General features: G+C 47.0%; 1 protein-coding gene across 1 annotated transcript; it reads left to right on the forward strand.

The window, feature by feature from the left end:
• Positions 1–7,759: 7,759 nt before the first annotated feature.
• On the forward strand, positions 7,760–24,388 carry DIPK2B (divergent protein kinase domain 2B). The gene is made up of 5 exons (XM_041487879.1): positions 7,760–8,134; positions 12,964–13,228; positions 19,456–19,629; positions 21,853–22,141; positions 23,408–24,388. The coding sequence occupies exons 1-5, from the start codon at positions 7,911–7,913 to the stop codon at positions 23,746–23,748; spliced, it is 1,293 nt and encodes a 430-aa protein (XP_041343813.1). The 5' UTR covers positions 7,760–7,910; the 3' UTR covers positions 23,749–24,388.
• The last annotated feature ends 1,850 nt before the right edge of the window (positions 24,389–26,238 follow it).

The following is a 26,238-nucleotide window of genomic DNA, read 5'->3' on the forward strand; positions in this document are numbered from 1 at the left end:
CTGGGCAGCTTTTGAGGAGTCTCCTGCAATTGATTGTTATTTCTTCTTAAATGCAAGAAGGAGGCTGGTGGGAGAAAATGGCTGAAGAGAATGGAGATGGTCTAGGTCACACACCTAGTTACCAAAATATTAGAACACCATATTTATAGCCAGAAAAGAATTGAAGCCAAGGTTTTAAGAGAGATGAAAAAAAATACAAAAAAAAGTCAATACTTTTCAAGTCTTGATTAATTTTTTCTTCCAATTAATACACTTGCCAGTCTTAAGGAACCTCTTTGTATTTGCACTGGACACAGCAGAACCTGGTCTGTTTCAGCTCTGAGCCCTGAACAGGAATCAATGCCTGGATATCAAAAATTGCTTATGAATATGGAAAATTGTCACCTGCAAATGTCAGCTGCATTCTTACAAAAACATTCAAGATTCTAGGGCACATATTCCCTTTGGTATGTGGGAAACACAAAGGTCACTGCCTAAAGTGCACTTGTACTGTTAAAATTCATCCTGAAATTCCCCAGTCCTAGCACTGGGTATTGGTCAAAACCATTCCCAAGGTTACTCAAAGCACGCTCCACTTCTCCCAAACTACTTCTGCTTCCACCCAGACAGCTGGAATGGGACAGCTGTTTAAAAGAGAGATTCCAGTCTGATGGACAGAAAACAAACGGGGCCAAACAATGAGTATCTAAAAGAAAGTTGTGGTTTGACAAATTCATGGCTTAGCAGTCTGCCACTGGATCAAATATCTGTCATGTTTTATTCTTCCAGGGCATTTTTTCAAAAAGATTTTTCATTTACAAAGTAACTAATTCAGAAGGAATCTTTTCATACCCATGTTTTAAAAGTGCTTCACTTTGGTCTTGGAAAGTAGGCTGGTTTTTTTAACAGCTCTGGTTCATTGGCCAGCCTATTCCAAAAGGGTCTCCCTGCCATGCCATTTTTATTTTAGAAGACCATATTTTGTCCTGCTTCTGCCTCACAGAGGAAGATGACTGAAAATCTGAATGACACCAGAAAGTATGCAATATTTTTAATCCTTTTAACTGCTGGGATGCTGAACAAATAGCACATATCCAAGAAAAATACTGTGGGTAGGTCCTTCCCCTCTAAAAAACTGTAGGACGTGAAAATATTTCTGGTTTTCCATAGGAAGAGATTTTAAAAAATTTATTTATTTATTTAGCCTAGGAAGTTGTTAGGAAAATTAATCCACAAACATCAGAGGTTTATGTCCAAAAAAGGAGACAGATGAGTCCTTTACTTTATTTGAATAAAGGGAGAGGTCATGGGGCATTCCCCTGGGGTCTCTCAAATTTTTGGAGGACGCAGCCTCCTTTTTATCCCAATTTCCCTTCTCTCTTTCCCCATTGGCTGAGGTACCTGAGAGGCACAGACTTCCCAAAACACCTGATACCAGAGATTCCCCTCTAATGTGTAACCCTCCCTTTTAATTTTTAATTCTTACGGAATTTAGGGGTTTTTCTTCCCCATTGTTTCTTTCATCTTTCAATGTTTAATTTAATTTAATTCATCAACAAACCTAAAGTTTATTTGTAAAGGCAAATATCTTTTTCCATTCACCAGTCAGTGGAATCCTTCCCATTGTTCCTTTTATCTCCCAGTGCTGGTTTTATCTACCAACAGACCCACAGCTTGTTTGTAAAGACAAATCCTCTATTCCTCTCAAAGTGATGCTTTGTTTCTTTGTTGCAGTATTATAAAAAAAAATAAAAATAAAAATCAGGAGGCAGATGTTGCAGTCAGGTGGGCTTGGACTGGACCTAAGGAGCTGCTTGGTTGTACCAGTGGTCAAGGAGCCCATGGAAAGTCACCACCAAGGACAGCTGCTCCTTGAGGAGGAGCTTTGCTCCCTCCCCAAGCAGCTCATCCTCGCCTCTCTCCCTCCTGCTTTGTGCAGGGAGTGACCAGCACACCCCGTTCTGGTGTGCAGCCAATTTTCTTTTCACTGTCATTTTCCCTTAGGCTTGAGATTCCTGCATCTCATTTTCAGTCTGTGGATACTGATGCACCAAAATCCAGGATCCTCTTTGACAGTTTTTCTTCTTGGCATGGTTTCCCATGAATGCTGCAAACACCAGAGCAGCTGATAGCATTCAGTGGCCTTTTGTACAGACATTTCAGCCTCTCACAAACTAGAACTGGTCTTATGTGTTGGCTGCAGTGCCTGAGGCTTTTCTTCTCACTGGCTTCTTCTTCCAGCTGCCTGCCATTATGTAAAGACTTCCCAAAGAACAACAGGTTTCCTCTTCTGCAGAAGAAGAACGGAGTCAGGGAGAATCCAAAAATACCACAGATACACAACAAGACCTATTTTTATATATAATTAATATATTCAATTATTGTTTCAGATTAATTACATCCAAGATTATCACACAATAGGAATTATTCCGTGGTGAAGGGAAAAAAAAGGTCAAATTTGTATCTCCTTTTAGTATTTTTATTGATTCAAAATGTAGAAAAATCCATACATACACAACATCAAATGTTCTCAAAGAGAACTAAAGTGTAAACATTCTCTGCCAGCTCAGCTGTGGAGTTTCACACCATCCACACCTCAGTGGCCCCTTTTTCTGCCTGTATTTGTAGTCTGGGCAGTGGCATTTGTTTGCTTGAGTTTTTTCTCCTCCTCTTCTTTTCTCTTTCATCTTTCAGCAAAAAAAAAAAAAAAAAAAAAAAAAAAAAAAAAAAAAAAAAAAAAAAAAAAACCCCTCCTTTTTTTTTCTTTTCTCTTTTAAAAAAAAAAAAAAAAAAAAAAAAAAAAAAAAAAAAAAAAAGGAAAGAAACAGGGTTGGGAAGAACAAGACTGTAACAGAAGTTGTCCATAAAAAATCCAACTGGAACAAAAATTTTCTGTTGCAGATCGCTTCACAACAGATGTTTCTTTCATAATCATGCAATCGGGAGGAAAACAGAGGAGAAGGAAGTGATTGCATCCTCCCAAGTGCTGTGAGTTTTGTAGCATTCAGAGTCACATTTTTCGTTTTGAAAGAATTGAAAATGTGTCAAGCTGCTCTAGCTATTAATCCACACATCCAGCCTGAACTGGGATTGAAGTGATAAGCAGTTTGATACCAAGTCTGTACTGATTATTTGGCAATAGTTTAATGATTATCTTGGATGTGATTAATGAAAAATACTATTAATAATAATCATGGTTGCACCACACCCTGAGCTGCTTTCCACCCTGTCCTGCGAAGCCGCTCTGTGTGGCAGCCAAGGTCTTATCCGGGCCCTGCAGGCAGCATGACCCAGGCAGGGATTGCTGAGGGCCTCAGGAAGAGCAGGAGCCTCTCCTCTTCCAGCAAAACTTTGATTTTTCCTGTCTATTGTTTCCTTTCTGTGCGTGGCAGTGAGATGCAGCCCTCCTGCAACCCGCCCAGCAATCTATCCTTGCTGAGCAGGCTCTTTTGCAAACCTGGCTGAAGAGGAAGATGAGATGATGTGACACCCAAAATCTGCTGGTTTGGGTTGGCCAAGCAGCAAAATCCCATGAGCAGGTGCAGGTCAATAACAACAAAGACCCTGGTGGCAATGTCAGCTGAGGAGCAGCTGCACTGCACTTCTGCTCCTCTGCAGCTTCATCTGGGATGTTTTGAAACACTTATTGGTGATTATCCCAAACTATTTAATTAATTTTAACTAATTTAAAAGGTCTCCTGCTCTGCAAAGTAATTTCCAGTGTCCCAGTTTGATCCAGAGCATGGAACTGGCACCATATTTTGCTTCAAGTGAACCAGCCAGCAATGAGATGGGGAGAGGGAGGCTGCAAGGCTCTGCTGACATGAAACCCATCCCTGGGGGCAGCTGGCATTGACCAGGGAAGGTGGGCAATAGACTGGGGTGGAAAGAGGCAGTGAGGAACAGCTGGATTGCATTAATGGATTGGGTGGAAACTGGGAGGTGGGTTAAGTAAAAGGTGTATTTCATCCCATGAATACTTGGGAAAAATCAGCTTGTGTTCTCCTGATCTCCTCCAGGACAGCAGCAAGGGAGGGCAGGCCCTCTCCCACCTCGATGAGCAGCTGGAGATCACAGCCACACCCACCCAAACCTGCAGGGACTGGGTGGTTTTGGGACCCAGGAGCTCCACTGCCCACATGGTTATGACCAGAAGTGGGGCTGTACTTCCAGGTGTGTTTCCACACCCCTCATGGCATGTGGGGAAAAGAGGGATCAGGGGCTAGATAAAAAACTTTCACCTCTGTTGGTAGAAACCACTCCAAAAGCTTTTCTGCAACTGGTCTGACTTCAATAGGGCAGTGCATTCATATTGATCCTTTTTAGAAATTTTCAGAAATTATGACTTTTAGAACACTAACAAGACTTTTCTGTTAGGGTGATGTTCTCACATGGTAAACGGTGTTGCATAGGAGTCTCTCTTGTTACAAATTTTGTGAAGGTCCCACCGGGTTGTTAGGACCAGCCCTTGGTTCCAGCAGACACCATGGTGATCCATGACCTGAAAATCCCACATCCTGGCACAAGGAGGACATCTACAAGGCTCCTGCAGACCTGGCTGTTCACCACCTGGCCACAACAGCTCTGTACCGTGTCACCAGAAGGAAAGGAAAACAAATACAAAGGAAAGCAAATACAGGTTTGACATTACCTGCTGAATGACCTCAGTAAAAGAGAGGCCACTTTCAGGAGTGCAGCTGTGGGGGTCCCAGTTGTCAGTTTCTCTGGGTTTGGATTGAAGGCACTTGAGATGGTAGCTCATGTTCGGAGTCAGTGTTTATTATTTCTTATCAGTAAAACAGTCTCACTACTGTGAGTTCGGCAGCTTTTCATTAAAAGGCACAAAATGGCAAACAATCTCTTGTTACAAGGTCTTTTAAGACTAAACTATCCAATTAAGAGCTGACACCTAGATTATTTCCCCTTTTAACCCAATAACTGATCCCAAAGAGCCACAGTGTGGACTTTTCCACCCAATTACAAAACGCCACCCAAACCCATGAAGAAGGAGGAAGAAGAAACATGAAGAAGAAACCCAGGACAACACCCTGTGCCCTCCATCTTGCTTCCATCCACAACATACTAAAAAATCCCAAATCCTAAATTTCTCACCAAGTGATACACCTACACTATTCTCTATAATGTATTTCACACTTTAGTGGATACTAGTCTATCTTGAAGTCTAGGAACTTTCTCCATGAATGAGGGTCAAAGTCAGAGCCCCCCTGGGGGTCAGGGCACCCCAGAGCAGACAGAGAAATATTCCCTGTGCCCTGGAATGCAGCCCCTCTCACAGCACTCACCAAGCTGTGCTTTCTCACCTGCCTCTCTGGCTGGTTCAGATATGCATCTACTCATTTTTAAGCTTTGGTTTTGTAGTGCTGTGAGCATCGATGAGTGTTTCCTACACACATCATCTGTGATCAGGGAGTGCCCAGCCTGAGCAGAAATGTTTGAGGGAAAGGAGGGAGCTCCGACCCTGGGGGTAAATGCAAATGCCAGCAGCAAGCTTGAGGTGGTCATGATGGACCTGCTCCCATTCTTTGAATAAAATGTTGCTTTTATAAATATAAATATAATAATAAAAAGTTGCTTTTATAACACTTCAGGGTAATGCAGGTGTGATACACTGTACAAAAGCACGCTTACACATGCTGTTCCTAGGGAGGCATAAAAATTGCTTTACATGTTCCTGAACTACACAAAAGTGCAACACAGATACCGAGGCATCATTAATAGCACAGAAGGCCTGCTGCCCATGTATTGGGTTCTGTGCCAGACCCTGGGGTTTGCCATGAGAAGGGCTCAATTACCACCCCCAGAGGCTGAAGCCCTCCCTTTTCTGTGGGGCAGCAGAGGCTGGGGCATCAGGAGGTGGAAGCCTTGGTGTGTCTGCTCTTAAAATTACAGCAGAGGATAGAAGACAGAAGGAAGGCAACTGAATTAGTAAAGAAACTGAAGGATATGTGGCTTATATATTACGTAATGAAGATAAAGACAGATTGCTGGTGTGTAATTTTGGTACCATCCAGGGAAGAGCTGGGCAGGGAGCAATGTGGGCATGGCCAAATTTGCAGAGCTACTGGCAGGAAACAGTGGGCAGGGCTGATTCCTGCAGAGGGGAGAGGAACAATGTACCAGCAATAGAAAAGGCCAGGGATAAACTTCGGGAAGTGGGACACAGCTAATATTTGTTTAGCTCTGGTTCTGTCTCTTTCCACCAACGTGTTTCAAAGAGCTTTACACTGGAGTGTTAGGCCAGATGTGATGATGGCTCAGTGCGGAGTTGTGCTGAATGCACTTGCTGGTGTATTTGCACTGCCATCCCCTCTGCTTTGCAGCTTCTGCAGGGTCCATTATATCCTCCTTTCTTCTCAGCAGGGCTCGTTATCCTCCTCTGTCAGTGCTGTACCCTCTAGACAAACCCCAAATGTAACCATCTCCATTTTGTGCATAGGATGCACCAGGAGGTGAAGCAACCACTCACGAGGGTGTGGAGCCACAGAGGGACACTGGATCTCCCAAGTGCCACAACTAAGGAGTTTCTGAGCTTTAAATAGTTGCCTTGCACTGTTAGGATCACCCAGCAGCCCCTTCAGAGAGTGAGGGGTAATCACAGAGCCCAAAATACATCCCTGTGGCTCTCACATCCCTTAGTGCCATCAGATTAAATACCAGAGGGGATAATAAAGGATGGCTACAGTGCGCCTCTTCTTCCATTAAAAATGTGCTGGGAAATGGCCTCGCCACTTGGTGTGAGTAGTCCTGCTGTGGGGATAAGAAGTCTCCAAAGCCTCAGTCTGCTCCTCACTGCTCCCATGGTGAAATATAGCCCAGGAGAGTCTCCCTGTCACTGAAAACACAACAGCTGGGGACAGAGAGAACCCAGGCCCAGTGCCACCACAGCAACATGTGCTGCCTGCAGCCAGAGTACCACTTGCTCCTTCAAGATGTGCTTTCCTGGCCCTGAACAGCCACCTGCCAGATCTCCTGGCATAGTCCCTAGCAGCCAGGCCAGGATAGGTAGCCACCAGTTTCCATAACTTCCAAGTCTTTGTCCTAACAAGAACAACTTCTGGTGTGATCACAGTAATCTCTAAGTCTATTTGAAATCTCTGACATTCTCCGGAGTTCATCCCCATCCCTTTCTCTAGCTTCTCTCCATACCAGGACCATCAAGAAAAGACATTCCAAAGCACACAAGTCTTGCTGAAAACCTCACTTTCCAAGAGGGACGTAGAGGTCAGGCTGCTCTATCAGCTGGGAGTTTTGGGAATGCTGCAGGCTATTCTGCTTTCTGTGGTGCAATCACTGCTAAACAATGCTGTTTTGAAGAAACAGAACAGCGATGATTCCACCTGACAGCCTTTCCAGTGCTTTTATGAGAAGGGCAAGGAAGCATCCAAGAAGTCATGTCATGCACCATCACAAACCTCCAGGAATAAAGCAACACCAAAGGTCTGGTTTCTGGTAAAATGTGCATTTCTGCCATGCTACTACTCCTCCCAAATCAGTTTTTTTACTAAGTGTCCCACGTGTGCCCTTTTCTCCAGCGACAGGATATCCTTCATTTGTCTGCACCAAGAGCAGATGAGCACTTCTTCGTGTTGTTTTCCAAGTCGGCTGATGGGAGGGTCAGCAGGGGCCAAAGCAGCTGCAACAAGGAAAGGAAAGATAACCATGGCAACCCAAGTTATCTGCATCCTCCATGTATTTCCTTCTCCCCACCCTACAGCATATCTTTCCCACCCAAACCTCAGGCTGATAGAGCCAGTGACCAGCTGGCAGGATGGGGACTGCAGCAGTGTCTCCTGCACCCAGAGTGTCTTGCTGTGTTTTGGGGCTCACCACTGCAGGCTGAAGTCATCAAAAAGAGACTGAAATCCTAGAGAGGGACAACTTGCAAAAAGCAGAGCTCTCCACTACTGTAGATGGGGCGCTGGATATGCTGCCTTTGCTCCAGAGCTGCAGACCCATTGATGCTGCTCCTGGTTTTGGCTCTGGGCTGTGACCCTTCCACAGCAGCAGCAGCTTCTCCGCCTGTGCCCCACGTCAAACCCAACTACAGTTTTGGCCGGACTTTCCTGGGACTTGATAAATGCAACGCCTGCATTGGGACATCCATATGCAAGAAGTTCTTTAAAGAGGAGATAAGGTCAGAAACTCAGCACAGTAATTTTTAAAGTGTTCTGTATGGTAATTTGAAAGTTGCCTGTTAGAATTAGTATTTTCATGAACAGCAATGCAAAGAGCAACTTAGCACCCAGTTGCCATTACATCTCTGAGTGTTTTAATTAATGCCTGTGAGCTGATGTGTATTTTCTTTTAAAGCAACGCAAACATGATCAGACTTCAGCCCTAAACTATAACTTGAAAGCAGGAGTAAAAGGCACAAATTTCTGTCTAGAGAACAGCTCTGAAAAAGTTCAAGGCAGCAATGGGGGAAGGGAAGAGGGAGGAAGAAATCAGCTTGTTTAGATTTACTGGAAATATTTTATTATGAGCAACTGACTAAAGGGAAAAGGGGGTTTAGGCACCCAAAAGAATATGTTAACTACAAACATACAAACATGCTGCATAATTTTGTACCAGGTGCAACAACGTGAATGTGCAGAATTTCACGTTTAAACTAAGATCAAAAGGGATCTAAACCTGCCTGAGGCATGAGGACTTCTGCACATGAGGTTACCCACACGCTTGAAAATAGCACGCAGCTAAATTACTGGTACATTTTGGGGAAATTTGTTTGAGAACTTGAAGGCAGAAATTACATCTGCCTCACTGTTGATGAGGCACACACTGTCCAAGTGGTCATTGGACCAATCCAATCATTTTTAGGCTCAAAAGCAGAGAGTATCTGATGACAGCAGGGAAAATGTTGCCACTTGTATTTGAGCAAAAAGTTAAAGGCAGTGCTTGGCAGAGGAAGGGTTTATTGGGTCTGATATGATTTATAGAGCCGTATGCACGTTCTTTTATAGATATAAAAGCCTGGGGGAGAAGAAATTATTATAGTAAAATTGTATTTTTAATGCTATAATGTAAGTAGTATAGTATTAGACAAATCACCATTTTTATCTTAAACTATCCTATAAAACGCAGCATTGTAAAACCATAATAGTTTGTCTGGGATGGACTTGTAATACCAGACATCCATCCTTTCCTGCTGGGAAAAGGCAGCTTGTGGCTTTGCTGAGCCAGAGCACTCCTTGCTGCTGGACATTGGGGGTCCCAGTCCTTGTCACTTTGCCCTTTGGCTTTCCACATCCGCAGTGCCAGAGCGAGCAGTGAGTGAGGTGCACAGGGCTGAGTGCCGGCTTTCTCCCAGCCCAGCCTGGATTCCTGTCCCAAAAGGCATCATGGATTTGCAATCATGCTCAGCTGGCTGACGGGCTGGTGTGGGTCTGTAGGGGTCAGGGGTGCATCCAAGGTAGGGTCTGCTCTGCATTTTATTCCCTGCAGCAGGATGGAACCACAGCTGGCTCCTACCCCAACCTGCTGCAGCCCCTTCAGCGCTCACCTGTGCAGGGCTTTTAGGGAACTGCTGCCAGGTACAAAGCAGCTCCCTTTTGGCTACTCCCACCTGGCCACTGGGGATGCTGGGGCCATGCAGGTTCCCTCAGCCCTGCCAAAAATAGCAGAAGTGCCTCTGGCTGTGGGGTTCCAGCTGCACAGCGCACTGAGGGAGGGAGGTGCTACGTGAGCCAAGGCAGGAGGAGCTGTGCTGGCTTTCCTCCAGGGGACAGCGGGAACAGAGGTGCAGAGGGTCCCACTGGGCTCCGGAGTGCAGAGCCACAAACATGTGGGAGCACAGTACTTCTGCCTCAGGGGACACAGAGGGGCTCCCTAAGCCAGACACTTCTTTTTCTCTCCCACCAGCCTGCAGTTGGCTTCCCACACATAAGTGATAACGAGAAGTTCTGCTGTGAGCGCTTCGGGAAGGGGAACTTAAAAATGTTCTCCTGAGCAGTCACTCAGCTTCAGGCTTTCCTTTGCATGGGTAAAACTTTTTCTCCCACTTGATTTCTTGAAAAACTGGGCTTATTTTTTGGCAAGTGGGAGCTGAAACTAGGGAAACTTCAGTGGTGCTTACACTCTTTGATCCACCCTCGTACCTTTTCACGTGTTCGCAAAGGTGGATGGCACTTGGGCTTCTCTGTGTTAATTCACATTAGAACATGCTTCATTAATTCTCCATCATTTCTGGGAGCTCTGACATGTGTTCACAGTGAGAAGATGTGAGTTTTGTTCCCAGAACGGCTGGTGACTCATCTTGTGCTCTAATGTTCTATACTTCCCTTATCTTTGCCCAACTTTATCCATCTGTAAATGAGGATAGCAAGCCTGTCTACCAACTGTACTGAGAGCAGAGTGCAGTGGAAGTTTTTGTAAAATATTAGATTTTCGAAATACCGCAGAACTGAGCCGACCAAAACTATTCAAAGACTTGTGGCAATGATGGTCCTGAGTTTTGTCCAAAAATAATGTGAAAGAAGACTGAAAAAGTTGGAATGCCTCAATTAGAAGGGGGTTTATAGGTTATTTCTTTTTGTTTTGTTTTAAGACTTTGTTTTAGCTTACTTATTTTTAAAAAAAAAAAATCTGAAATACCAAATGCAAGCAAAATTATTTTGGCTGAAACAAATACTTCATTTCATTCAGGAAAAAAATGAAGGAAAACTAGTTTGGATTTCTTCAGCATTTAGTTGTGGGTTGATCTAAAATCTGTAATCTGTGACTCACTTATTTGCATAGATCTTACTGAAGGTCTTAGAAGATTTGCTGGCCCTTAGCTAAAAATCTTTGTACGAGAGGGAGTGGTTACAGCACAACTTGATGATGAATCTTGAAAGTATCCAGCAAATGTGCCAGGCCAGCACTGTGCTGCCCAGAAATGATGCCAAATACAGACTTGCTGCAGCCCATGCTGGGTTCCCAGGCCAGGGTGTCTCTCCCCCCAGAGATCTGCAGAGGGAATCATTCCATACACCCTCAAATTAATGCTCAGCCCTGGATTTCACACATCCATGCTTGCATGGAGGATGTGACACTTTCCTGCTCTCTGCCTGACGTGAGCTGCCCTGAACACACAAGTCACAAGGCATATTTGTGCTGAAAGAAAGAGAAAAAGAGAGAAGAAAAAGAAAGAAAGAAAGAAAGAAAGAAAGAAAGAAAGAAAGAAAGAAAGAAAGAAAGAAAGAAAGAAAGAAAGAAAGAAAGAAAGAAAGAGCCAGCCCAAAGCCATCTTTTCCCAGTACGTGCCTGGCACTCTGTGCGCACTTTGCAGATTAGGCACTGGGAGGGGTCCTGATGCACAACAGTCACAGTGAGGCACAGCAATTATTCTCTTTCCTTTAATCCTAGCTCAAACCAGACCAAAACCAAAAAACCTAAACAAAACACCAACAAACCCACCAAAACAAAAAACCCAAACCCAAACAAAGTGTTTATTATCATGTCAGGTGCTTTAATGTAGGGAAGCTTCAATTTTGTGTCAGGCAAAATGCCCACAACAACTGAAATGCTGGAATCCACCAACCTGTTCACACAAGGTTCTCCCACTTCTATTCATCCTCCATGGTAAATTTTTGGAAGGAGGCACATGGCAAGAGTTGAAAGCCAAAGCAGGGGAAGCAGCAGAGTTTCACCCATCCTGGGCACCCATGCCTGCCCCAGAGCTCAGCTGCACAGGGTCTGTGGTGGGGAAAGGGAGTGGAGTGCTGCCTTCAGGAGGGATCATCTGATCACTTTCTGATAGCAGCTGGTGGCTCGTGTCACTGAGTCAGTTATTTGCCTGAAATCATAGAAAATTAATCCTCCCCAAATTTCTCTGGGTCAATTTCCCAAATGGAATTTGAAAGGAAAGACCAGCTTCAGCTTTCAGACTTGTTAATGTCTTGTAAGCTGTCTGAAACTCCAGCTAGGCTAATCCTGCAGGGAACTTCTTGCCTCTCCTGTTTCACTTCTGAGCCACCGGCTTTAATTTAGGGTGAGATTAAATTAGGACATGCTTTCCTACGCACTTGGACAAGGAGCTCAGGGCAGGAGGGTTCAGAGACAGCAAGGGCAATTTGTTGGCCAAACCAAAGGTCAGAGTTGGGCCATTTTTCCAAGAGCAGGTTACAGACACCCTCCCAGAGCAGGCACCGCGCTCCTCGGCTCCGGCGTGTGCGACGCGCGTGTGGGCAGGGCTGCTGAAACAAAAAAAAATTACCTAATTACCCAGCCCATATGCTCCCCTCCTGTGCCTGTGGAGGGGGAGCAAATTAGTGCAAGATCTCCATGGCTACAGAGGTGCTGCACGCCCAGGGCACACACACCCTTGTCCCTCCATCACCCTGTCCCCCCATCACACCCCAAAATCTGCTGCTCTCAGGGAGGTCGCTCATCCTGGCTGAAAAATAGTCAGGGATGTTGGGGGAGAAAATAGAGTCAGAGATATTGGGGGAGACAGGTAGACCCTGTCAAGATTCCTGACAAAAGACACCACCTCAAAACAAGAAGTCATTTTGGTATTCCCAAGTAGATTTGTTGTCAGGAGGTTTTAATATCAGGAGGGTCCTTTAAAGTGTCAAGTACTCCTTTTTTGTGACCCTTTCTCTAGAAACAGGAAAATTTTAAAAAAACAGGAATTCTTCATGAACCAAAACCCTGTAGCCCTCTCCCCTTCCTCCCTCCCTCTACCCAAAAGACCCCATTTGGGTGTTTTACCCTTCACTCCGTGGCAGCATGCATGACAGGGGATGGTATCAGTGGGAAGCAAAGAAGGACTTTTTACCAAAGCAATTTCCTTAGCTGGTGGTTTCAGCCTGCTCTCCCTGGGGCCACCCAGCCAGGGTGACTGGGCCTTTGCCAGGCCATGGCAGGCCCAGGCCATGGCAGGAAGCCCCAGGGCCGGCCTGGAGAAGAAGCTCAGCGGGGCGGGCGCTGTGTCCGTGTGGCTTTTAACCCGCTCTCCGTGGGGCTCTCGTTTTGGTTTGGCAGGTTTGACACCTGGCTTTCTTCTCATTTAAAGCTGCCCCCCAGCTCCCTGCTCAGCTACTCGGGCAACTACACGGACGATGCCAAGAGCTGGCGGCTGGTGGACATCACCCGGCTGACCTCCAAGTACCAGCACGACCGGGCGGACAAGCGCATCTGCACCTCCCTGCTCAGGACCAAGAGCTGCAGCCTGGAGCGCGCCCTGCGCCGCACCCAGCGCTTCCAGAAGTGGCTGCGGGCCAAGCGCCTCACGCCCGACCTGGTCCAGGTCTGTGCCCGGTGGTTCTGGTGCCCCACCACAGCTGGGGGACAGCAAGGCCGCTGGGGTTTAGGGGCTCGTGGGGATGTGGTTGTAACTCACTGGTTGGAGGGTGAGATTGGGTGGGGCTGGCACTCAGCCCGCTCAGCGACAATGGGGCAGACTTGTGTGCCCCCAGCCAAGCCCACCAAGTGCCAAAGGAGAGAGGCAAAATGATGCCCTGATGGGAAGAAGAGTGCCACAGTTGAAGGCCAGCTGTAGGTAATGCCATGGCACAGCCTGCCCAGGGCTGGGATGGGCTTGGCCCCAGTGAGGAGAGCACCAGCTCCTGGCTCCTTGTGCAGGTTGAAGCTGAAGTCCTGTGGAAAACCCTAGCACCAGGTGGCTTTGGGCACGGGGATAACAACAGGCTGTGCACACAAATGTGGTAACAGCTCCAGTGGGAAGATTAATGCCTTTTTTTTTTTTTTTTTCTAGTTTTCCATCATGTCTCAGCATTGTGGGATTTTGGGGTTTTTTTCATCATAAATTTGTACCCACAAGGGCAGCCAGTGCCTTGAAAGCGATTTTGCTTTGGGCCAGGGGCCAAATCAGTGTGGGTCTCTCTTGCTTGTGGCTGGCAGGACGAGGGGCATGGGCAGTCAGAGCCAAAGCCTCGATTACTCATTCTCCTGCCATCCATAGCAAATGACCTCAGGCACAAGGAAGCACACTGCCCTTTCTCCCACAGTCCTGGGGTGTCACAGGTGAAGCCAGGACAGGAGCACGGTGAGTGTGGGTCACACCACCAGGTAAATGGGCAGCTACAGCACAGGGCATGCCCCTCACCCCACCCAAACAACAGCAAAACATCACAATAACCCCTGGAAAGGGCAGGGGCCAGGGTGGGGGTTGGATATACACTGAACAAGACCTGAGAGACAAAGGATTATTCCAGTACTTCTTCCAATTCCAAGAGAGAAGTGACTGTGAAAAAGTGACTTCATTTATATTTCTATACAGGCAGCTGCTTGCTGCATCCACTCAGCTTTGGTGAGTGCTGAAACTATAGTTCTAAGTTCTAAGCTGCTGCTTCAGTTCTTCCTCTACTGTTACCCTGTGGAGCAGCACACCTTAGGAGAGAGAGGGAGGGAGGGATGCACTGGAGTTATGCCTGAACTGCCCCAAAAAGGACTCACTGACAGTCCAGCACAGCAGGTCACCCTGAAGTCAGTACCCTCCTGGGCAGCACATCCCTGACAGGGAAAAGATTTTTGGAGCAAAGCTACACTGTACTTTGTTTAGTAACCTCAAGAGAGGCACTAGGGAGAGGGGATGGTGTATCACTTCCACTCAGAGCATCCCTCACCTGAGCTTGTGGGCAGGGACAGCTCCTTAGGCTGGCAGGCACAACTGCCCAGGATGGCCACCACTGTTGCCCCAGCAGCACTGCAGGGGCCTGCAGGAGGGCAAGTTGGGCTGCCAGGTCCTCCAGCCTTGCTGGAGTGTCTCAGGTGTTTGTGCCAAACTGTGCTGTCCCCCCACTCCCCAGCAGTGCTGAGGGAAAGGGAAGGAATCGAGAGCTTGAAACTTGAATTTGCTGAGCTGGGTGAAAAAGTAACAGGAGAAATGTGGCTCTGTGGTATCTCAGACCTGCTGCAAAGCTAAATCATCAGCTGAGCCCAAATCCTTCTCCTTAAAAGGCTCTTCATGTGCTACAGTTTTGCCTACCCTGTCCTCCCGGAGTCAGAAATGCCAGCTGAGCTGGCAGGGCTGCACACACGGGCACACACACATATATGGATGCTCATGTGCACACACAGCGCCACCAGAGACCCTGGCTGGGGCACCCTGCCCTTGCACCTATCCAGTTTCTCCCAGGAATTTCCCTGGGCAGCACAGTGGGGAGCTGAGCTGATGCCAGCTCCAGGGCTCAGGGCCAGCCTGGGGGGACGTGCCCAGTGACAAACTCCCTGGGACATTTCATCAGCCCCTGCAGCTTTTTAGTTGGAAAGGGCATGGGAGGCTGCAGGGAGGCCCAGACCTTTGCACATCAGCCTCGGGATTGTTCTGCTCTTGTTTTCACAATCCTTTGGTTCTGTAAATCAATCAGAGAAACAAAAATTGGAATTTAAATCCCTTCTAACAGCATATAGATTTGAATACACAGAGAAACATAGTGATCCAGAGACTCTGGGACTTACTTCCTCGTCACCAAATTTCAGCAGCAATCACTTTTTAAGATCAGGCCTGTGCTCTGCAAAATGGCTTCTGGTCTCACAGTGGTCTTAATTGAAAAACAGTCAGTGGCAACAACATTTCAGTCATACTGTGTGTGTGAGTCTGTGTGTGAGACCCCCTCCCAGCCCTGATGTGTGGGGCACTACAGGTTACAGTCTGACCTCCCCAGCCCATCCAGCCCCACAGGGATGGGGATCCCCTTCCTCCCTGGCCATCCCACCTGCCCTCCTCCCTCTGGAAACCAGCTCTGCCTGCACCCAGCCCAGCACTGCTGCCCCTCTGCAGAGTTTGCTGTGCAGACATACATTGGTAACCCAGCAGGAGCCACTGGAGAGGGGTTTTTGGGGCTACCATATATCTCTGCAAATTCTTACCTAAAGAACTGCTCCTATGGCTCTGTTCTCCCACTCTCCCTCTTTTCAGAGGTGTTAACAGAACACCTCTCTCAAGGCCTGACAGGATGCCCAGCCTGTTTCACGGAGCTGCAGTCACACAGCAGTGCTTGTTCTCCCTTCCCTGCAGTTTATCCCGTATAGCAGCACTGGGGAAAGCTAATGGGCCCAGGTAATTTTGTCTGATAGACAAACCACAACGTGCTTGAATCAAAATGACAGACCATGAAGTGATGTTTTTCCACTTTACGCTGCCTGCCCTGCCTGACCCAGCCATCAGCTGAGCTGCCTGCCACAGCGATTATTTCACCAGCCACGCTGAAAATCTTTATTGGATGCAGCAAAGTCTTCAGTCTTAAAATCCAGCCTGCCTCAGAGATGAGCAGGATTTAGCTGGGGTTCAGCCTGCACAGCAGCCCCAGACACTTGCTGCTTCACCAGGAGCTCATCACCTCAAACCACTCTGGGTACTTTCCTGCTGGAAGGGCCACAAAGCAGGTTGGTTTCAGCACAGGTCACCCACAGGGAAAATTTACAGCCCTGCCTACAAAGCACAGCCTGGAAAATGCTGAAGGCAGATAGAGGAAAGCAGTACCAAGGTGAAAATCCAGCATTTGCAGACCCTCTCTCTGGGATGGACTGTTTGACACTACTGAACCAGCAACTATTGACCAGCTACTATTGACCAGCAACTGCTGACCAACAACTGCTGACCAGCAGCTGCTGACCAGCACCTCGTCCAGCCCACAGCAGGTGCACCAGCACCCCGGTTATGAGTCCAGTTCACATCTCTTCTTGCTGCACAGGGTCAGCAGCTCATTCACATGTCCAGTTGTCCATCCTAGGGACATCCAGAGTCACCTCCTAGACCTGCCACCTCTTTGACCCATCATCAGAGACTTCCATAAACCTGCTGGCAGTGGGGATGAGTTTGTCAGGGCATTCTTACCTTCTTTCTTTTGGCAGTTAAGGAAACCCTTGGATTCACATCGCCAGGATCTGTAGGTGCTTTGACTCCTACATCCAGGTGTTTCCTCCTAGAACCCATCCTAAACCTGGTAGTTTGGTGAAGCTCGACCCAGGCAGTGGTTCATGGGGCAGGAGGCAGCTGTGCTCCTGGTCTGGGCCATCCCTCCTTGGGCTGTCTGAAAAGAAAACAGAGCAAGAAGTTGTCTTCCACAAGTTGTCTTTACATCCAAGTGAATTCTGGGTGTGCCTGTGCTACATATGCATAAACTCATGGAGTTTAAAATGCATCCTGTACTGTGCAATAGGGTTTAAAAACTCACAGCTGAGTGGAGGTAGGCTTTGCAGGAACTACTCACTATCAGATATAGAAATGTGGGTATTTAATTGAAGTAAATAAGAAGCTTTCCACATCAATCACAAACAATACATCAGGCTGTCAGGTCTTATTCTCTAGGGTGATAAGTCACTGCAAAGGACTTAAGATATTCTCAGATAAATCTGTATCTCCAGTGTTTTCAGTATGTGTTCTTCACATTTTTCTTCCGCTGACAGTTTTTGTCTGACAGTTTTACAGCTCCAGCTCCTTTTCTGCTGTAGGGATGTTTCCATCAGCCTGCAGGAAGGTGAGACCCCTCTCCACTGAAACAATCAAGCAGGTGCTGAGCTTTATGCTGTTGACAGTCTCTGCTGAAATCAAAAGGTCCCATTGTCCAGTTTTTGTGGGTCAGGGCTTCATTAAACTGTAGGAAGGTGTCATCACCCAGCCCTGCTCCTCTGCTTCCACTCCTCCCTGGATGTGCCTGGAACAGTTCCTCAGGAACCATGAGCACTATGGGCAGCACGTGCTCACATTTGTGTTAAGAGGATGAGCTCTGACCTCAGAAAAACCCTAATTACACCATCCATGCCTTCTCTGCTGCTGTGATTTATATTCCCACTGTGTACTCTTCAGGGCCTCAGCTTTTGCATTGCAAACTCCTGGAAGCAGCAAGGCTTTCTAACTTTGGCTGCAAATATTTGCATACACACGGAGCTGCAAGAGACTTTCTCCACCATTTATCTCTTACTTAACACAGCTCTGCTCTGCTCATTTTGTATCACATCTCCTCCAAAAGGAAAGTGACAGAGTCAGCCACAACGTTCTCGCAAGAGAGAAATCCATAATCATCCCTCCTCCTGCATCTCTTCTATGGTTTTACACAATTAATTGAGAAAAAAATTTCCCCATGAGGCTACACCAGAGGAGTGTATGAAGACTTGCAACAGGAACTGAGTAGAATTATTTTTGGCAAATGTTTTTTTTCTTTTTGGGAAAAAAGGTTTTTTGGTTTTCGTGAAACAACACTTCATTTGTGGTTGAGTTTCTCAGGTAGTTTTGACCAGCTCTTGGCATTTTGGACTTGTTTTGTGCAACTGATGGCCAAGGTAGGAGTGGTTGGAATCTCACAGATTCCAACCAACAGGGATGCAGAGGAAGAGACGTGGGACATATAGCCTCCCCTTTCCTCCTCCAGCTGGGAAAGTGTCCTACTCATCCTTTCCACACTCCTTTATTTCTTTGTCACGGCTGGGTGGTTCAGTGTTTTGTGCCAGATGAACAGCTCGCACAGGAGGGGCTGAGAAGGACCCACCTCAGAGCTCCCACGTGGCCTGGGGAGATGCTGCGTCACATCTTCGCTCTCAGCATGGAGGATGGCAGGGAGCAACGTGAGCTCCACCTCCCTTTCCTCTGAAGCACATCTCCCAGCCATCAAATTATAAACAAAACTCAAAAGAGCAAATTTGGCTACTGGGATCATTTTTAATAAAGAGGCTTAAAAAACCTGATTCCCTTCCCCAGCAGAGGCATGTCAGGGCAGTGCTTCTGTGCCACTGTGGGCAGCTCTCCATATATAAACTTTCCTTGGCTATTAAGGAAGACTAACTGACAAATAAAAAAAGGTATAATTTTCTATGCCATTTTTCCCAGCCATAGATTGCTCATGAAATTTTACAAGCCAAACCTCCAAATCTGAAGGGTGAAATACAGTGATAATTGACTCCATTAGCACAATGGTTCTCTATTTGTTGCTGGTATTTACAAAAAATAAACACAGGCTATTTGGTTTTGATAGTTAATGCATGAGTTTATCAGAAGGAGAGCATATCCTGTGCTTATACTCACACATAATGTTTATTTACATTTTTAAAGCATGTTTACTGACCTTAGCAAATAGTATTTCCAAGAAAGCTGCTCTCAGGTTAAGCAAATAACAAAGTGATCCGAAGATTATTTAATGAGGGAAGTGACTCACTGTGGTAACAACTGGAGGGCCTCCACCAGGAATGCCAGGGCTGGAAGTCCAGGCAGAGGGAAGAGTCCCATGGTGTGGAGAGATATAGTGCTGTGCAGTTGGGGGAATATGAGGTTTGCAGTGCCCAGGAATGAGGGCCATTCTTGAAACCTGAGTTGGGAAATGGCATTTTTGGATGGCACAGGTCCTCTCCTAGGACGGGTGAGATGCCCCGTGTGCCCACGTCCTTCGGAGCTGTGCCACAGCAAGGGGGGCACAGTGGGCAGAGCACGGAGCTGTGTGTCTACCCCCAGCATGACCCAAGCACGTTGCAATGTCTGGCTGGAATTAGACATCCCTGCTGGGTTTTCCCCTCTCACAGGGCCTGCCCAGCCCCATGCTGCGCTGCCCATCCCAGCGCCTCCTGGACAGGATCGTGCGGCGCTACGCCGAGGTGCCGGACGCCGGCAGCATCTACATGGATCACCTCACAGACCGGGACAAGCTGCGCCTGCTGTACACCCTGGCAGTGAACTCACACCCCATCCTCCTACAGGTACGTGCCAGCCTGCCCCAGCTTGAAACACCACCCCACAGCCTCTCACGAGCAAACCTCACATGAGATGTGTGCCAGCCTCAGGGGCAGAGGAGTCCCAGCCCTGGAATTTGTCAGGTCCTGGCCTTTGTCAGCTCCCTGGCCTTCAAAAAAGCATGTTTCTTCTATGGGGTTGGGGGGCTGAAGCCAGGCAGGCTCATGAAGTGCTTCCTGAATCAGTCTGTGAGGCTGGGGAGAGATAGGGAACCCCAGTGTGTTGTTGCACTAGAGCGCTGTGAAACCCAGGGTTTTACACATCCCCAGCACTTCAAAGTGTTAGGTTTGCACTGCTAATGCTAATTACATAAAATCACAGCCTGTTCCTGGAAGAGAAGGAGCATGACTTCCCATGCTCCACGTGCCAGTGCTGTGTTTTCCATTCGCCTGCTGCTGGTAACTGGCTCTGGGTTTCAAAACTCTGGGTTTGAAGGCAGTGATCTGGGAGGCCTCACACCCTTCCTCTGGACCCCTTCTGACCTGCCTGGCACACAGCTCCTCTCTTTCCTTATGCTTCCAAGGGAGATTCCTCACCTTTCCCCATGCCATCTTTAGTCTTCACTGCTGGTTCTTGCAACCGTTCATGATTCCACGAAAGAAAGATGAGTGGCAGCATCATCCATCTCTGGCCCAAGGCCACTCTGCACTCAGCAGCTCACAGGGCTCTGCGTGGTCCCAGGGAGGGGGAATGCTGCTGGGAGGTTCCTGGGGGTCATTCAGCCACCCCAGTAATGGGTCACTGGGACATTAATCTGTGGCCCTTAGCACTCTGAAGACACAGGAACACAACTTGAAGAGATGAGAAAAATATGCCAAAGAGAAAAAGCTAGATTTTTACACAGTTGCCCAGAATGCCTTTGCAGAAGAAGGGAGAAGTAACCTTAAACATGAAACTGGATGAGTTCATAATGGCCTGGCAGAGTCTGAGGTGCTGGGGTCTGAGGTGCTGGGGACACAGATGAGCTTTAATGCAAATGACAGGAAGCTTTGTGCTGGCATAGCTCAGCAGTCACACAGTTTGGCACGAGCTGCAGGGATGCAGGGAGCCCAGCCCAGGTGTCTCCACTGGAGCAAACACCCACCACTTCTGCCCCTGAGACTGCAAAGTCTCTTACAAATGAGCCTGGCAGTTCTTACCAATTAGCAAAAACTGCTTTAGCCTTACCTCAACTCCAAGCTGTGACTTCATCTGTTCAGTGCTCATGAGGGACCCATCAAAGACACCTAAATTTAGCTGTTCTGTGGCTAAAATTTTCATGAATCTGAAAACTATTATTATCTTGGACTTTCCAGTTAGTCTCTCTTACAGAATCAGTCTTGAAATACCAGATTCTTCCTCCGTTACAAAAAAGAACCATAAGAAAAAGAAAAATGCACACTAACTCCTCCAGGATGGGGTAGTAAGTTCCTTTCCCAGCTGCTAGGGCTGGATGGGGCGAGGAAGGATTGCAGACTGACTTGGAAACCAAACCACAGCCCTGCTGCTTGGAGCCAGAAAGGGCACTCTGAGGGGGAGGCAGCTCCATGGGCAGAGGGCAGGGGTAATCCCCTCTTGGAACCCAGGACACCCCTCTGGCTGCCCTGGATGACACGAGCCCCTGGCAGGGGGCTGGGGAGTTCTGGCAAGAAGCCAGAGAGACTTGGGATTTTAATCCTGACCCATGGAGCAAATTACCAACCTTGTATGAAGAATCACAAGTCACAGAAGTTTAAGTAGAGTGATAATGAATCAATAACTGGGTGAAAAGTGGAATTTTGGGGATTTTTACTATAGGGGTCTAGGAGGCAAGATGGAGGGACTTGGACGTTGTCCTATTCTTCTTCCTTCTTCTTCCTAGCCTCCATCTTGGTGATGTTGGCACATTTGGATTGGTTTAGAATAGAAGTAGACAGCCTAACATAGGTGATAGGTATTGGAAAATAATGATAAATAAAGTACATGTAATTCATGGTATAAAATGTAGACACCAGCCCAAGGCCGGGCAGTGTGCCCTTGACAGACCTGCTGAACGGACCCCTGCAGGTCTGAGAGAAAATATTTTAGATAAGAGACAATAAACCACCTTGTGAACCAGAGCCAAAGAATCCCGACTCTTTCTTCGACCACCGGGCTGGGAAAAAGGGACTCTCAGGGTCATCCTGAATGCAGGAAACCCGAGAATCCCCCCATTGCTGCTCTTCCCACAGATCTTCCCCGACGTGGAGGGCTGGCCCTTCCCGCGGTACCTGGGCTCCTGCGGGCGCCTGGTGGTCAGCGCCAGCACCCGGCCCCTGCGCGACTTCTTCGGCGCCGCGCCCGAGGTGGCCGCAGACCTGGCCCTGCAGCTCCTGGCCGTGCTGCGCTCCATGGCCACCAACGACCTCAACTACTTCTTCTACTTCACCCACGTGGACGCTGGCACCTTCGGCGTGTTCAGCAACGGGCATCTGTTCATCCGGGATGCCAGCACGCTGGGCATCATCGACAAGGAGGAAGGTACTCAGCGGGCTCCGTGGCCACGCATCTGTCGCGGAGGGCTTGGGAGGCAGGGCACACAAATCTTTCCCCTTCTGCCCTTGGCTCTACTGCTGCCTTTTTTCTTTTTTTGTTTTTTGTTTTGTTTTGTTTTGTTTTTTGGGGGTTTTTGAATTTTTGGTTTGGTGGGGGTTTTTTTGTTTTTTTAGGGGTTTTTTTTGTTTGTTTTTGTTTTTTTTGGGGGGGGTTTTTGTTTTTGTTTTTGTTTGATTTTTTTATTAAATTAACCAAACACCCCTTACTGAATTAAATGATGAGATGTTCACAGAGACACTCACCCCCAGCAGCTCCTGCCATCCTGGCTCTGAGTCGGGAAGGCGATGGGTGTTGTGTTTGTGCTGTCGGTGATTTGGTGGCCACTCTGTAGCTGACAGCAGCTTTCAGTGTGCACAGTGTGCTGAATGCTCTAACTTGAAGCCATCCTTTTCAAACTTTTGCCACGCAAATGTCAATATTTGCCAGCAGAAATGTTGTCATTTCGTTTGTTCTAAGAAGTGAGTCAAACTGGACCCTTTTAACTTGCATTTATCACACTGACTAATAAGGGTTATTATTATTTATAACAATAATAACAAAATCTCCCTTTTTGTCAATTTTACATAAAATCGAGGATTAGTATTCAATTTTCACAGGTTACATTGGTCTACTCCTGCAAGTAGAGCTAGTCAAAGACTATTCATCCAGTAATTTAACAGTTTCATTTTGAATATTCAGATTTTGAAAAGGTTTTTCCTCTGCTCACACATTCAGCTGAGTATTCAGAATATTCAGAAGCAGCTGTCAGAAAATTTTCCACTGGATTTCCTTTTCTTATCCCAGCAGCTATGACTGTTAACTTGACTTCAGCTAGATGAGCTGTTGTTGCAATGTAATGATTTTGGTTAACATGGAAAAAATTACAGGTCTGGCTAGTTTTTTGTAGGAGCTCCACATTTTAGATTTGTACTCCAATTCTCATTTTTTCTGCATCAGCTTGACTTGACAGACTCATCTCCAGTTCCTCTGACAGGCAGTTCTGAAGAGCTCTGTCATTCAGAAAAATATACATATTTCAAAAGCTAGAAAATTGGCACATAGTCAGCTTCAGCACTGAGCAATTTGTAGTGAAAGGTGGTCACATCCTTTAGACAGTAACAAACCCCATGTTAACACAGAGGCACAGATATCTCTGACTGTCCAGGAGCTCACTATTATGTTTCCAACAAGCGGTTTAATTGTCCCCAACAGGGAGCCAGCTGATCGATGGCCAGCAGGAGTATAAAGATATCTTCAGCTGCCTGACTGTGGACTGCCAGGCTGCCTTTGTGTCCTGTGACTCCATCAGGGAGAAGCACAGCCTCGTCATGGTGTGTCAAGACCTCCTGCCGAAGCTGCTGATGGGGAAGTTCCTGCCCCCCGTGCAGGAGAGGATCCACGCCTTCCTGGAGCACTGCGCCCGCGGCCTCGGCGACGACCGCGGTGCCAGCGAGGCCATGGAGGAGCTGGCAGAGATCCTGAAACCTCTGCGCTCCTGCGACTCCCGCTTCGCCTACCGCTACCCTGACTGCAGATACAGTGACAAATACTGACACTGGAGCTGCCCCTGCTGGCACTGGGGCAGTGTCAGCCCCGTCCCAGCGCGGGAAGTGAGAAGGAACCAGGGTGGCTGGAAAGAGCTGCCCCAAATCTGGGGCGTTCTCGGTGTAAGAGAGAGCAGAGTGCACGTGGGATTTATTGTTCGCCTCCCAGAGATGCATTTGTTACATGGGATATAGACAGATGTATGGTTTAGACATGGTTTCTGGATTATTAACATTGTCATGACTGACAGGGGGCCACAGGATTAATAAATCTCATTCACGTGTTTTGGCCTTGGAAGAGTTTCCCATGCCATTTGTTGAAAAGCAAGGCAGGATGCTCACAACCAGCTAGACAGTGGATCTTTATTGCCAAGAAACTCTTTCTGATGGAGATGATATATAAATAATATGGGATGGATGGATGGATGGATGGATGGATGGATGGATGGATGGATGGATGGATGGATGCATTTAAGAGTTTCCCTGTGGCTATTTTTAATGTGCTAAGAATCATAGATAAACTGAACGACCAGATCAGTTCTGTACCATCACCCATCACATCTTGCTTTTATAAAATATTTTGACTTTATTACTTTGACGGAACACAGAACAGAAAGACACAATCAAAAGCATTAAAAAGCTAAAGGTTCCATGTCTCTTGAGATTTAATTTCTCTAATCCCCAAATATAATTTCTTCTAGTCTTTCCCAAGTCAATGGACAGTAATCAGAGACTAATACAGGACTTTGGTTTAAGATGAGAAAAGAAACCCCAGCTCTGGGATGGGATTGTTCAGCAGATATGTTCACATTATTCTCTCTGAAGTGGAGGAACCATTTGCACAAAACCATTCAATGGGAAAATTACCTAAAGAGGAGAAGGAATGCAGGCAGAGGATGAGACATTAATTTACACTGAGCCTGACAAGACTTACTAAACGCTCAATACTCCAGTGTAGGTGCTGCTACAATGTAGGTGCTCCCCAGCTGGGGAGATCTAAATTCTGACCAGCAAGAGCTACAGCAATCTTCATCCATTTGCCTTCCAGAGGAGGAATTGGTAAGACAGTACCCAAAGAAATTAGTCAGGCACTTAAAATTTGGGGTGGTTCTGGAAATATTTCACAGCAGTTGTCAAACCAGGGCTAGATCCAGGTGCCTCATTTTGCACGAGATGGTTGCAAAAGTGGCAAAACACAACTATTCTCACCCAGAATCTGCCAGTCCCCCTCATGTGAGCTCCCTGTGAGGGGTCAGAAGCCCACACCAAACCTTCCCTGATGTGTAGGGGTCAGACAGACCTCACCTGGTTTGGGGCTTTCTCCTGGGATCTGGGCTCACAGGAGTCACTGAGAAAATTTGACTGGGCTAAGTGAGAAACGAGGCTTTCTGGATCATCCACAAGAATTTTCATCATGGAAAGAGTCTTCTTCTAGCTATGGTTTAAAAAAAAATTGTTAAAAATGTAAAGGCAGAAAAAGACGTGAGTGCATTTGCAGTGCCAGTGGTTGTTCTGACTTGTGCTGTACAGAGAAGGAATGCAAATCCAGATTTTGTGTTGGCTGTGAGGGGCTGTGTGCACACAGAACATCCAACCTGGGATTCCAGGCAGGTGTGGGTGAAGGCTGATGGAACAGGTTGGGCATCCAAAACCACACACAAAGGTCTGACATGGGGAAATATGACTCAGGACAATTATTTTGCCTTTCTTCCCGGCATAAATTATCAAGTGCACCTTTTACCTCTCAAGATGTAGAAACACTGAAAATAATTTGTAGGTAAGTTTAGCTGCAGGCCCAGATGGTCAGACAGCAAAGAGGTTTAAATATACAGCCTCAGCTACGGCTGCAGCCCTCTTTCCTGCTTTCAGTCTATTTCTACATCATGGCTCTCTTCCAGAAAGAAAAACATGTCCTTCACTGAGATGCATGAGGCTGTCTAACAACCTGCTTCCATCAGTTTTTCTTGAATCTGTCTGCATCTCCAATCTCTTGGGGAGTGGGGTTACCTGAGAGCTGGGAGTTTGCTCTGGGCCCCTTTTCCTGCAGAGATCATCCCACACTGTGCTGAAAACACGGAGGAAACACAGAGAGGATGTGTGTGTTCAACAGAGAATGCCAGGAGCAAGCCCAGGTCCCTCAGGAATAGCCCAGCATTGGGCAGAAGGACAGAGAGGTGTCCCACAGGCCCTGGTAACTCACAGCCCTAAGGAGCTGGGGGTCAGAAACAGAAGAGTTTTGCTTTGCTGCTTGGACTCATTTTGCAAGGCTGCAGCAGAAGCCTTGAGACACGTAGCATCTATTTTTACAGGGCTTGATTCAAAGTTGTTAAAGCTGAGAGGAGTCTCCCCACTTCTTTTAATAGACTTTGATATGAATTTAAATAAAAGAAACCCTCATGATTAAAAATAACGTAATTGTGGATTTACAAATTATTAAATCATTGGGAGCTGTGTTCTCCACCAGTTTCTTTGCAGACATTGACTACAAAGGCCAGGCTC

Source organism: Pyrgilauda ruficollis, unplaced genomic scaffold (genome assembly GCF_017590135.1).
Source record: "Pyrgilauda ruficollis isolate IOZ18807 unplaced genomic scaffold, ASM1759013v1 scaffold85, whole genome shotgun sequence".
NCBI lineage: Eukaryota > Metazoa > Chordata > Aves > Passeriformes > Passeridae > Pyrgilauda > Pyrgilauda ruficollis.